At 42.3% G+C, this 14,286-nt stretch overlaps 1 protein-coding gene across 2 annotated transcripts in view; it reads right to left on the bottom strand.

Annotated features, from left to right (window-relative positions):
* Positions 1–14,286, bottom strand: part of Nell2 (neural EGFL like 2) — a 297,833-nt gene that overhangs the window by 135,056 nt on the left and 148,491 nt on the right. For both annotated transcript variants that reach the window (XM_052748759.1, XM_052748760.1), the window contains exon 13: positions 5,222–5,350. In XM_052748759.1, the coding sequence (XP_052604719.1) occupies positions 5,222–5,350 (129 nt within the window). The remainder of the gene's footprint in view (positions 1–5,221; positions 5,351–14,286) is intronic.

Here is a 14,286-nt window from a genome sequence, read left to right on the forward strand (position 1 = left end):
ACAAGTGAAAATAAAACTGCCTTTTTTTTCCTTTGGTGCCCAAATCTGCCCAAGCTGTGCCATTTACTGGCAGGGCAGGGCAACTGTAGCTAGGTAGCCTGCATCTGAGTTAATTGTTAAAGGGAGATCTAGAACTGGGGATAGACTAGGAGAAAGGAGGGGTAAGCTTAATGAGCACATCCACCTGGCCTGGGCGGTTGTCTCAGTGTAAATTTTTACCTTCTTTCAGGAACTAACAGATAGTCTAAATGCTTACCTATCTGCAGTCTGTTCTAGGAGGTCTGGAAGGTATCTCAGACAAATACTTTCATCCGTAGATGGTCCTGGCTGGATGTTTGCTAATGACATTGATTACAGAAAGGCATACAGTTGGGGGATGTTACCCAAATACCCCAAATTATAGAGGGGAAAATTGTGCTCAATGAATGATTCAACCACACTGTTAGAAGTTCTTGGGAAAAGGATCAAATGGAAAAGCTACAATAGCACACAAAAAATTCACTGCAGGAAAGGGCTAATACATTCAAAAGCCGATTATCACCAAGACTCCTTGAGTCTTGGCTTTATCCTCTGGAAGACTTCTTAACTTCTTCGGGTAATAGCCTTTGCCATAGTCGGCTGAATTCCTACTTCATATTTCTGCAGCTCATAGCAATCTGCCAGGAAGTTGACATGTTGAAAATTCATGCTCTAAACTCACATGTTGATGATGCTAGGTGATGGGGCCTTAAGAAGTAATGAGGAGTTCCAGTAGTGGCTTTATCAAGAGAGGAATGGAGTGAGCATGTGTGCTCTGTCTCACCATGTGACACCCTTGGCCCTTCACTGGGTGTGAGCAGGTATCAGTGCCATGCTCCAGGCACTTCACAGATCCCAGGAGTGCAAGGAAAATACACCTCTATTGCTTGTAAAGTAACTGGTATTGGGTATTTTGCTGTAGCCATAGAAAGTTTACCAAGAAGCATCCAACATATGTTTGGAATACATTTCCTTTGGGTTCTGTAATACTGCCTGCTCTCCTCTTTCCTCCTACATTTTATCCATGACGTTCCTTTCATTTATTTTTTTTTTTCAAGAAAATGCTCAAATATTCCTCAAAGTTCTCTAAGTAATTCCTTCTATTGGATCAAGAGTCATTTACATACTTCAGAATCTGAAATTGTATATCTAGCCTTAACTGAATGGCCACATCCACACACATTTAAACAAATATGCCATAAACAGAACCAATCCAAGACAATTTTCCCAACCTCTCCCTTAACTGAGCTGCACAGACAGACATTCATCTATTTCTTGGCTGGAAAGCAGACAACTTCCATGCCACTCTTCACCATCTGCTATCACCAGTCAACCATCAGAACCAGGTAGTTCTACTTCATAGATGTTCTTACGTGTATCTACTCCTCCATTACGATTTTATCATTGCTACTTTCCCAGCATGCTATCTCCCCCAAATATGCCTCACAGCTGAAGTGAGTTACTTAAAACAACCAGGTGGTCATGACCTCTGTGCCTCAGTGAAACCTGTTATGGTTAGAATATGAACTGTCTCTCACAAACACAGATGTCGAAACACTTGGTCTTCGATAACTGTCACTGTTTGGAGAGGGTGCAGAACCTTTGGGATGGGGAGCCTAGATACAGGAAGCAGGTCATCTATAGGAGGGGAGCTGAAGGTTCCTAACCAGCCTGCTTCTTGTCCTGTCTCTGCTTCCTGACTGCCTATACCATGTAGCAGCTGCCCCACACTCCTGCTGGCCAACACTGAACTTCTCCTGTCACTCAGTTCTCCTCTGCAGGGAGGGCTGTGAAACCCCCCTACCCCGGCTTTAAATAGCTAGTGCCAGGCGTCACTGTCACGTTGATGAGAAAAGTAGATGAATATGGCAACCTTTGACTTCCAAGACTCTGCCTGTCACTGGGGCTGTCCTTTATCTCCTAAAGTGTCTCTTTCTGCCAAGAAGTCTGGCTCTTCCAAATAGGAGACCCCCTTCTTTCCCATCCTTCCCTTTAAGGCTAGCTGGCCTCACTCAGCCTTCAGATTTCAGAATTGAACTCTGAAAACAAAATTTTCCTAATCCCAACACGTATCTAGACCAGACTCCTAGTAATCTGTTTCTCTTTCAAGGTGCTTGCCACATTTCAGTAAAATGTTATTTAATAATAGATTTATTGTCTTCCTTGCCTGAGAGTGTATCAGCCATGTGTATCTCTACATATGACTTCACATTCAGCACTAACCTTGTATGACAGAGGCATTCAATAAATGTGTGTGAGCTGAATAAATTAGTTCCAACACTTACTGATGCTGTAGTAGTGCTGAAAAGGCACACTGTAGTCAAAATCAATAACCTCAATTATAGCTGTAGCATTGAAACAACCTCACAGATTTAGGAAATAAAATGTATGTCACTTACAAACTATCATTTACTTACTTTTAATGCAAAATCTATTTTTTTTTAGGGACAAAACTCTAGAATAATAGGGGCCCGATAAGTATTACGTAACACTGCATCAAAATTTAAAGTATGTATAGCCTCTAAAAAGTCAAAACAATGAACAATTTAGCAACACTGCTAGAATAAAAACAGAAAACCAAATTTGGTAAGAATATTGTCAATGAAGGCTGGCAAGATGGCTCAGGCAGTAAAGGCTCTTGTTGTCAGGATCCAGGAGGTGGAAGGAGAGAACCAACTCCTGCAAGTTGTTCTCTGACCGCCACATGTGCACTGACATATATGTGCATACATGCATTTGACATACACACACACACTAGCTCTGTTGGTACCATGCTTGTTTACAGTGGTCCTGGGTTTGATTCCCAGTACTGCATAAACCAGATGCATTACCACAAGACTGTACCTGTAAACTCAGAGTTTTTGGTTGGATGTAGCATATAGTACCAGAAGTTCAAGGTCCTCCTCGGCTATATAGGGAGTTCAAGGCCAAATGGGAGATACATGAGACCATGCCTCAAAATAACAATGAAAGAACATTTCCCTAACTAGACCAACACTGTGTGAATAGCCAGAAGTAGAAAAGGATTAGGAGCCCTCATGTATAAAAATTTCAAGATCTCTACCACACCTTTCCATCATTTTCTTAAGTTTTGAGGATATCACCTTCAAATGACCAAGAACGTAAGGCTAGAAAACCTTTTTGGCATGATACATTTAAGATGGAAACAGCTGTACATGTGACTACAAACTTGCAGTGAAGAAACACACCATGTGTTCTCCCCATCACCATCTCTGACCCTTTTCTAACTTAGGCCACTCCCATCTTTACCCAGACTGCTCCAATACCCTTTCGTGTTTCCTCTATTAATACACAGTTCTTCTCCCACACTGCCACCAGTTTGTCACCTATCCTACATAGGACAAGCGTATCTACTTGAAAGCACAGCCCAAAGTCCTTGAAAAACACCCACATAGGCTGGCCCCAGCTACCTCTCCAGCTGAATCTCCTATGTTGCTTTCACCATTATACCACTGTCTTTGTTTCTAGAGCATTCCAAGTGTGTTTCTACTTAAGACATTTCCACATGCTCTTCCTTCTAGTTGGAAAGTACTGTCCCAGGTCTTTCCAAGTCATCAAGAGACCTGAAGGACAGACCTGAAGGACAGCTTGAAGGACAGGCCTGAAGAACAGGCCTGAAGGACAGCCTGAAGGACAGCCTGAAGGGCATGCCTGAAGGACAGCCTGAAGGCTCAACATTCCACTTACATGAATCCCCTGTCATTTCAGCACCTCATCTGCTTCATCTCCTTTTCATGATTTTCCACCACTGGCAATTATCTTCTCCATGGTTACCAACATACTCCGTTCTCCTACGAGCATGCAGAGTCCCTGAACATGAGAACTGACTCATTTTGCTCACCATTTCTATCCCCAGTGCAGAGAGAAGTGCTTGCTATATACTGAATGCTCACTGAATATATGTTATATAAGTGAATACAGTCAACAAAAGCAATCAGCTAAAAAAAAAAAAAAAAAGACCAGATGATCAAGGTTCAAAAAGACATATGCATTTGTATCACGGGTTCATATGCACAATAATAATACAAGGAGAGTTCATTACATATGAGGGTACTCACTCAGCTATTATGATGAAAATACATATTTTGCTAAGAAAATCCAACTCTATGTTGAGTAAGAATAAAAATCACTAAGTAAAAATCCATTTCTTATCTAAGATTTGTTAAAATGAGGAACTTTAAGTAAATCTGCATTATAAATGGGGGAGGAGAGCCATGAATTAACTCTTCACTCTGCAGAAATGGAAGGGTCCCTTCAGGGCTGAATAAGAGCACTGAGAGAAAAGCCTTCATCCAAAGGCAGCTTTAAAATGAATACTAATTCTCCTACAGAGAAAACTCTGCCCAGTGCTAAGGGAACAAGGTGCTTTCCCCAGGGCTAACCAGGAGTAAACAGAGGTAGCTGACATCACACACTCTTTCTGCCTTCAGTGATGTGCGGTGTGAGCCTGACAGCTGCAGGGGTAAGACTGGAACCCTCCAGGTCCCCCAACTACCCAGTGCCACCTGAGCAGTGTTCTCCTTTCCTCTTCTAGTTAATGGGAGTGATTTAAATGTGCGCCCCAGGGTAGTGTAAATTCCAGTGTCTTGGGACTTTGGAGGTCTATAGGAGCACAGCTGGAACCAAATGAACTATGTGGCCCGCTCACTGTGTTTGCATTGTCTCTATGAGATAACAAACGACCTTGGATGTTAGTCAAATTTTTTTCAAGAAATGATTTTCTCTATTGGATCTATTTACTAAGTGCATTAGTGCACGCGGATAACCACCGAGGTTACATACAGCAGCAGACAAGAATAGCAGTCGACACTTTGTCTTCCTCTTAATTGATTGCCTTTGTTACACAACAGTGTCTGCAAAAGTCTGACTGTAATTCTAACTGCAAGCCACGGTAATCATGTCAATATGTAAGCTACCTGAATATCTAATTATGAAAAAGAGAAGGCAATTTCACAGTGGAGACATTGTTCTAATTTGAGAAACAGCCATATTAGCTTATTAGCAGATAGCTGAAAAACTTTAATTTGAAAGATAATTATTTTTAGCTGATTAATATGCTCCAAATTAAACTCACTGCTTTTAATGGGCCCGTCAACTTGACAACCTGGGAAATTAATAAATTTCCCATTTGGTAATCCCAGTAAATTTATACAGCCAAGCTACACATCATTATAAGAATTACCTTCACAGTAGGCATTGTCCTCCCGAAGAGCCCTAAAACCATCTCGGCAGCTACACACGGCCCTGTCATTCAGGTTCCTGCAGACAGAGTTCTCCATGCAGGTATGCTTCTCCGAACAAAAGTCATAACCTGTAAGAAGAACATGTTCCGGCAAATGAATCTATGACAAGACAAAGTGATCATAGTTTCCTTTAATTTTTTTCTTTTTCACTGAAAATTATTTTTTTCATACAATTATTCTGATCACGGTCCCCCCAAACTTTCCTAGATCCTCCCACCTCTCCCTCCAACCAACTCCATGCCTCCTTTTCTCTCTCTCTTTAGAAAATAAATAACAGGCAAAGAAAAAAAAGCAAACAAACCAGAATTTAAAAAAAGAAAGGAAGGAAGGAAGGAAAGAAGGAAGGAAGGAAAAAAAGAAAGAAGTTTCTGTTCATTTTGAAGCTATGTTCTCTAAAGACTTTTTTTTAGGTTTATTATTTGACAGTTTCATACATACAGATTATACATTCTCATTGCCCACATTCCCTGCCCTCCTTTATCTCTGCCATGCCCACCACCAGTCCCTTTCTCAGATTCATGACCTTTGGTTTGGTTTTGTGACCCATTGAGTTCACCCAGGACCATGTGTGTGTGTGGTCGCCAGTGGCCACACAACTGAAGACAATGCTTCCCCTTCTCCCTGAGTCAGTCAGGAGTAAATAGCTCAACCAGGAGGGGAAGGCCCCTGAGCACTCCATGCCCGACTGTGACCAGGCCACAGTGCAGACCCCCTGCAGGCACCCCCAGCTGCTGTGATTTCCTGATGGCAAAGAGAAGTCCTGCGTGTTTCTTTGACTCAATTAGTTTCTACTTCAAGTGAATTCACATCTCTTGTGGTTTTTTGATTTTAAAAATGCTATATAGTCCTTAATTGTCTTATTATAGCTCTCTACGTGTATGAAGCAAAGATTCTTTGAGTTTAAAATGAATGTTACAGTAACGATGTTAACACAGTAAGATGGCTGCAAACATTATTACTACCTTTAACACTCATGAAGCCAGAGAGAAATGTGCCCAACAATGTTTAAGGGATTAAAAACTACAGCTTAGCATTTTAGATTTGTTTAAATGGTGTTCAAAATAAGAATTATATGACTTTAATCTAATTTTCTCTGAAGATGTGCATGGCAAATTATAATCACTCAGAAGAAGAAACTTCTAGGAATAACAGGATTTTCACAGATCCCAGAGTCTTTGGGGTAGGAAAGAAAAATGAAACTTTTATAAACAGTGACACCATTTGTACAGTTTCTAAGGATTTCTTTCTTGTGTCGGAACCCCTTGTTCAACGATATCTAAAACACTGAAATGAAAAGCCTGAGTGGTGGAATCCGCCTTAAATGGAGATTACATGATTGTGCGCCATTCAACAAATTTGTAAATTGCCTAATGCATGCTTTAGCGAAAGAGCTTCCCACTGTCTGGTGACTTGCAATTTCATCCCACATATAAACGGACAAGAGGGACTTAGAAGGGACTTGTTCCTGTGTAGCCAGGAAAGACTTGCATTTGAGAAAATCTAACCGGGCCCTTCTTATTTGTAATGAAGCTGATGTCCGCTTCCACGGAGCGGGCAGGGCACACTCTGATCACTCACTGCCTGGACTATTATCCACACCACTGCAGCGTTACATTGAATACACAACATATAATGAATTATTCCTGGTGCAATTTGATAAATATTAAGAAGACCAATGTGCCTGAAACAGTAAATTTTAAAACAGGCTAGAAAACATCAAGTGGATAAGTGAATGCTTTAAAATAATTTTTTTCTTTTTTTTTTTTTTTTCTTTTGCAATACAATTCAGTTCTACATATCAGCCACGGATTCCCTTGTTCTCCCCCCTCCCGTCCCCCTCACCTTTCCCCCAGCCCCCCCCCCCCTCATTCCCATCTCCTCCAGGGCAAAGCCTACCCCACAGACTGAGATCAACCTGGTAGACTCAGTCCAGGTAGGTCCAGTCCCCTCCTCCCAGGCCGAGCCAAGCAATCCTGCATAGGCCCCAGGTTTCAAACAGCCAACTCATGCAATGAGCACAGGACCCAGTCCCACTGCCTGGATGCCTCCCAAACAGATCAAGCCAATCAACTGTCTCACCCATTCAGAGGGCCTGATCCAGTGGGGACCCCTCAGCCATTGGTTCATAGTTCATGTGTTTCCATTCATTTGGCTATTTGTCCCTGTGCTTTATCCAACCTTGGTCTCAACAATTCTCGCTCATATAAACCCCCCTCATTCTCGCTAATTGGACTCCCAGAGATTCAAAAAATCGTAAGTATATAAAGACAAAAACCCATGCAGTTAATAATACCCCTTAAGTCAATTAGAAATTTAACTTCTCTTGACAATGTAACTGCTCAGGATTAAGACCAAATATTTGGAAGCAAAATTCTCAAGAGAAAAATTTACACAATTTAAATTTAAAAATTTAAACCTTTCTCTGAGGGTCATTTTATTTCTTCCTAAATTAAGATCATATTTCTTAAAATGCATTTCACTCTTTTTACAATGCCTGGGGGAAACAATTTCATATAAAAATCTTTACTATCCGTCTCAATAGCTCAGCACATCATCAAACTAAAATTTATAAGCCAAAAAAAAGTATTAAAACTTTCATTTTTAACCTGAATTAAGAGAAACGTAATGTTAAAATGGTCCAGTCTTGGAGGTGCACAGAAAACTAAGCGATTGAGTGCTAGCATAGTACTAAAATATCTCTGATTTTCCCCACAGTGTCTCAAATATGTTTTGGAGGCTATGACTGTGGGAATTATTTCTGGTGTGTTTTTATTCTTTTGCTTTCTTTACAGATTTTCAAAATCATCACCTTTTCACATTGTTAACTTTTCTCCCAGTTTTAAGAATCCTCCATATTATCTAGGACGCTTAGCATGCCTCCTTTTATGTTAGCTATGCCCCTTTTAGTACGATCCATTCCATGTCCCCTCCTGCCTCAGTAACAATGAGACCCATGATTGTTATTTATTAACACCACGATGTGAAAACTAAATTTCCAGTCAAACTCCATTTATTATATCAAAAATATCCAATAGGTATTTAAATTTGTTCTTTCCATATACAAAAATGCTCATTGGCTCCTCTGAATGTTTGACTGCCTATATCAGTGGTTCTCAACCTTCCTAATGCTGCGACCCTTTAATACAGCTCCTCATGGTGTGGTGACCACCAACCACAAAATTATTTTCATTGCTACTCCATGACTATAATTTAGCTACTATTATGAGTCATAATGTAAATACTTTTGGAAATACAAGTTTGCCAAAGAGGCCGCCACCCACAGGTTGAGAACAACTGACCTATGTAGTAAACTCTCAGGGTCAAAGTGTCATCTACTAATGTGTAGGGGATCTGGATTCAATTGAAGCAGGTAGTCCCTAACCCGCAGACACTCAGGCTCCCAGCTGCCAGAGCTGCCTATGTCTTCACTGCTTCATACCCATTGGGTCTGCATGGCTTTTGGGGTGCAGACCTAGCTTTACCCAAAAATCTGATCTCTGTCATGATAAGCTGCAGAAACACAGGCTGTGGAAGTTAACCTATGGTTCTCAGCCACTCGATTTTGTCACTTGTAAAATTAGGATAATTCCCATCTTATAAAAGTGTAGGATTCGAGTGAAATCTCCTACGCAAAGTCACTGGAGCCTTGTGTTGATGACAAAAGCTGCTGGACTGGTACCATGACTCAACACCACACACGCTAAGTTCTGTATCATAGAACCAATCTGAGCAGTTGCTACAGCTTGATGAAGAGATCCCATCTAACACAGCCCAGCCTTTCTGTTTCCTTCCACCGTATTTTAACCTCAAGCTCTCTATCTTTGCAAATGTACATGGGGCTCTGTGCCATGGAATGTCTTTCTGTACTCTGTGAATATGTGTTGCTCTGATTGGTTGAAAAATAAAGCTGCATTGGTCTATGGCAGGGCAGGACGGAGCCAGGTGGGAAAATCCAAGGGAGACAGTAAGAGGAGAAAGGAGAGACGGGGAGACGCCAGCCAGCCGCCACCCAAGGAGCAGCCGATGCCAGCAGATCGGTAATGCCCGGCCACGTGGCAACTTATAGATTAATAGACATGGGTTAAGTTATAAGAGCTAGCTAGCAAGAAGCTCGAGCCATAGGCCACCCAGTTTATAATTAATATAAGCCTCTGAACGATTATTTTATAAGCGGCTGCAGGACCAGAGAAACCTTTCTGCTACAGCTCTGTGCACTCCTACTAAGAACAAATTTCCCTATGTAACATAAAAACGCATCTGTCCATAACTGAGGGGGAAGTAAAAGGAAGACACAAGAGGGGACAAGAACAGTTTACAGCTGGTGACCTGTCAGGAAAGAGAGCATCAGTAACTTTGTGCTGAACAGTGACTGGTTTGACATCAGGCATGGACTTATCATATTTACAGTGGTGAGAGACCTAGTGATGTTCTGTAGGAACCACCTACCCTGACTTTTAACCCGGGTACTTTCAGGAAAATGGACTTCACCCTGTACAGGATAAAGCCCTATCAATCAATGCATAGCACTAGTCTAAACAAAATAATTTCTTCAATGCTAGCTAACCGGGGCCACTGAAGCTCAGATCTGGGATTTTTACTTATCTCATGAGGATATGAAACCATTTCTTCTACCTATGTATCATCACAATGCAAATATGAACACAGGCGTGCCAGTCACCTGAGAATACACCCATCCCCAAACAGTCACCTCAGAGGAGACAGAGGTCCTCTAGCCAGTGAGCTGGGTCTAGACTGAGTCAAGCAGCACTGAAGTTGGTTACCATCTGCTTTGGGGGCCCACAGGGCCCATCCTCTGGGCAAGCCAGCAGAATTCAGTGTCTATCATATGCCCATTAACAAATGCTAAAGTAGTTAGTTGTAGTCTGAAAGCTGATAGACTTTCGTAATATTTCCTCAAGTGTAATCAAGGTGCAGAACAAGCAAATAGAATTCGAATGCCAATGGCCTCCTTCTGCAGCAAATAGGGTCAATATGTCAATACCATTGCTCAGCAATGAAGCTAACGTTGACAATCACTATAATAATATTATCACTAGTACACAGATAAAGTCACAACAGTAACTACTGAATATTGTGGACAGTGGGAACTACACACAAGTGAAAGAGAACAGGCCACACCTCTTCCACGATGCTCCCCCACTTATAATAAAGAGGTGTGAGCAAAAATGGTCTTGTAAACAAAGGATGGGAATGTCAAGAAGAAGAGGGTGACAGGAAGGAGAGTTGACGTAAACCCACGTACACTGTGTGTGTCTGGGGATTCCTCCTCTATCCCAGAAGCTGTGCTTATGCCCTTTGCCCACGTCCTTCAAAGGTTCCCAACAATGGAGAGAGGCTCCCCGCTCAGGTCCTCCTGTCTGCTGCTGTCAGAGGTGGCCAAAATAGAAAGCCTGGGGGACAGTGTTGGCATGTTCCCTTTGGTTACTTAGCCCTGCCCAAACCTCCAGGGGAAAGGTCAACACTTTTGTCTCATACCAGACCTCAGGGACACCTTATTAACCATTGCTGACCTGAATGTTCACTCATGTGTGAACTGTGTCCTTAATACTAGGCAGGGGGCTGAAAACCAGAGGTCAGTTCTCTCACAAATGAATGTGTCAAAAGAAATGTGAACGAGCTGACTCTAGTTTAAGGCTGTGGGCAGGAGGATTCCTTTACTTGTCCTGCATCTACGAAGTCAGAAAAGCCTGTAATTCTTAAGGGGCTAAATGCTTTAAGAAGGGCCAAGTCTAGCTGGATGTGGTGATGCATACTTGTAATCCCAGCTGCCTGGGAAGCTGAGGCAGGAGGATTACAAACTGAAGGTCAGGTTGAGCAATTTAGAGGTCCTATTGCTAACAGGGGGAATCAGGGGCAACTTGATAATTTTATTTTCAGTTCAAGTATTATCTAATCCAGACCTTCGCAGTCTAGGCCACTTAACTTACTATGAATGCTTAGAAAGAAAGATATCATGTACCCCACTTCATATCAGTTATAGCAGAATATCAGAGGTGAGGAATCATGGGAACATTCTATCATTCTCTGTAAACACATTTTTATGTGAACAATTTAAGTATGGAACAATTTCTTGTGGCTGATTTTCCATTTCTTCACTTGCTTTTTAAAACATATTGATGTTCAGAAATGGATATGAGCAGAATGACTCTTAACATGCAGAGGCCTCAGCTTCTTACACAACACCTGTCCCACTCCACGCTGACTAGTGTGTTCCCTTAATCTCTGAGCAGCCCTCGAGTCTTATATTGAATTAAGGATAGTCACCATTGTGGTGTGGTTTCTGTTGCTGTGACAAAAACACTCTGACCAAAACCAACTCAGCAGAGGAAAGAGTTAATCAGGCTTCCAGTTGCAGGCCACAGTCCATCACTTAAGGAGGTCATGAGAAGAAATAAAGGTAGGAACTCAGAGGCAGGCCCACTGGTATTCCAGGCAGCAGGACCTCTAACTCACAGCCAGGGAAGTAGAGGCATGGAGGAATGCTGCTTGATCACTCAGGTTCACGTTTAGCTAGCTTCCTAACATACCAGAACTCCCTACCCAGAGAATGGTGCCACTCACAGTGGATTGAAACCTCCTACAGCATTTAAAAGTCAAGACAATTCCCTGACAGGCATGTGCACAGACCAATCCAGCCTTGGCAATGAAGGCTTCAGTCAATGAAGACTTGCTTCTAAGGTGACTCGAAGCTGTCTCAAGTTGACAGACAGTTAAAGCCAATTATGTCATCATTTTCTGTGCTTTCCTCTTGTCTGTGGTGGAGTCTAGACCTCCTTCCCTACAATTTTGGCTGATTTTTGACTGCCTCGAGCATTGGAATATGGGAGAAGTGATGCTGTGTCAATTCCAGACTTCCATCAAACTCTCAAATCATCATTTAACAAGTGTGACTAATATCCTGAATAACAGAACATGAGGAAATGTCCTAAGACTATGTGGAGAGTGGGGGAGGTCGCTGTGACTATGTTTGGTTTCTCAGACATCTCTACCAAGATCCTAAAACAAGGCCATCCTGAAACAGTCAGCCCTGCCTAGCTTCCAACTAACAGCACAGAGCGACATCAGCCAACATTTGAAGAAGTAGAACCACACCAAGCAAGTTTACCTGACTGTCTGACCCAAACATCGAAATCTACAATGACGATATTATCTTGAAGTACTGAGTTTGGGGAACGTTTGTTCTGCAGCAATGGTTTCCCACTCCATAAAATGTGATCCTGCTTACACTGGCTTCTAAGTCACCCAACACACATTTTGTTAAGAGCACTAGTTAATTGGGTCTGCATGTAAGTGTAAGGGTGTGGTGGTATTTTACTTGTACTGAAATGTGATTTTAATTGTATGTTAATAAATAAAGTTGTCTGGGGGTCAGAGCTATTAGAGTCATAGCAAGTGCATGGCGGCGGTGGCGCACACCTTTAAGGACCTGGAGGGCGGTACATTCAGGCAGTGACGAGGCAGTCACATGTTTGGGTTTACAACCAATGACAAGGCAGAACAGGAAGACTTTAAAGACAGACACACAGGAAGTAGGTCCTTTTCGGAGAGCTCTCTTGGCTGGAGAGGATCCCTGAATCAGGAAGGGTGAGGCTCTTAGCTCTGACCTCTTGGCTTTCTTCTCTGAATTGGCTCTGTGTTTCTTATTTTATAAGACCGTTGGTTACATCTACATTTGGCGCCCAACGTGACAAGAATCCATTAAAAACCGCTTAACTTGGCTTGGCGGCAAGTCCGGTCTCCCGCCAGGGCGGCCGGCAGGTCCGGTCTCCCACCAGGGCGGCTGGCTCCCTAGCCCGGGCCCAGGTCGGCTTGGCCTCAGGCCGGACTAACTTTGAGCTACTTGCTTAAAGCCGGTGCTACAGACAATTCAGGCCTGCCCTGACGAACAGAGCCCCTGCCTGTAAAGCCAACACACGTGGTTGGAGCTTAAGGTAGCCAGAGCCAAGGCTTGACTAGGCTCAAGCGGGAACACGTGGCTGGATTCAAGTTCTTAGGCAGAACTTGTGGCTACGGTTCTTGCGTGCTCTCTCTCTCTCTCTCTCTCTCTCTCTCTCTCTCTCTCTCTCTCTCTGGATTCACACCTCAGACACTAGGAGGCTGTTTTGAAATTCCCTTGGATTGGTACTGTTCTACGAGGACTTGGTAAGTCATTTAACATATCGAATATTTTAAAGGAAACTATTTAAAAGAGAAATTTTTTCCACATTTAAAAAAAAATGGGTTTTCTGTGTTCATTGGAAGAAAATTGGGCTTTGTTTGCAATTTCAGACAGTCTGACAATGGAACAGCTATATGAGAAGATTACTGTTGACCGAATTATGCTTTTTATTACTATGCTTATTCTCATTTTACTATTTAAAAAGATAGTCAATTTAAGTGCCAGGATGACAGCTTTAGAAAAACTTGGTAAACCTGTAAAAACTCAGACAGAAGAAACTAACAGTGAAGTTGCTTCAAGATTGGATCATAGGGTTACAGAAAGAAAGCCTGTTTTCACACAGTCACCCTTAGTTTGTCCAGTAACCGTACAGCAGTTGCCTGATCAAATGACTACACAAAATATTTGGGCTCCAATTGAAATGTTAGATTTACGAAGGTTTAAGGAGGCAATAGTATCTTATGGCATGCATTCCCGGTATGTAAAGCAAATGTTAAACTCTTGGTCAACATGTAATAGGATTGTACCACAGGATTGGCGGGAGCTGGCACAAGCTGTTCTTGAACCCAGTGAAAGGCTTCAGTGGCTAACTTGGTTCAAGGATGAAGCTAAAAACATAGAAAAACAGTGGAGGGATAAAGGAATACAAGTCTGCCAGGATCAGCTTATTGGAGAAGGTCAATATGCTTCAGCACAAGCACAATGTTTATATGATGTCCAAACCCTAATTTTATGTTGAACAGCAGCCTTGAATGCATGGGACAGAGTTGAGGAACCAGGAAAAAAAATTGAGTCATTTACAAAGGTTGTACAAGGCCCAAAAGA

The sequence above is a fragment of the Peromyscus californicus genome, unplaced genomic scaffold (genome assembly GCF_007827085.1).
Source record: "Peromyscus californicus insignis strain IS unplaced genomic scaffold, ASM782708v3 Scaffold_20__1_contigs__length_68692818, whole genome shotgun sequence".
Taxonomy (NCBI): Eukaryota; Metazoa; Chordata; class Mammalia; order Rodentia; family Cricetidae; genus Peromyscus; species Peromyscus californicus.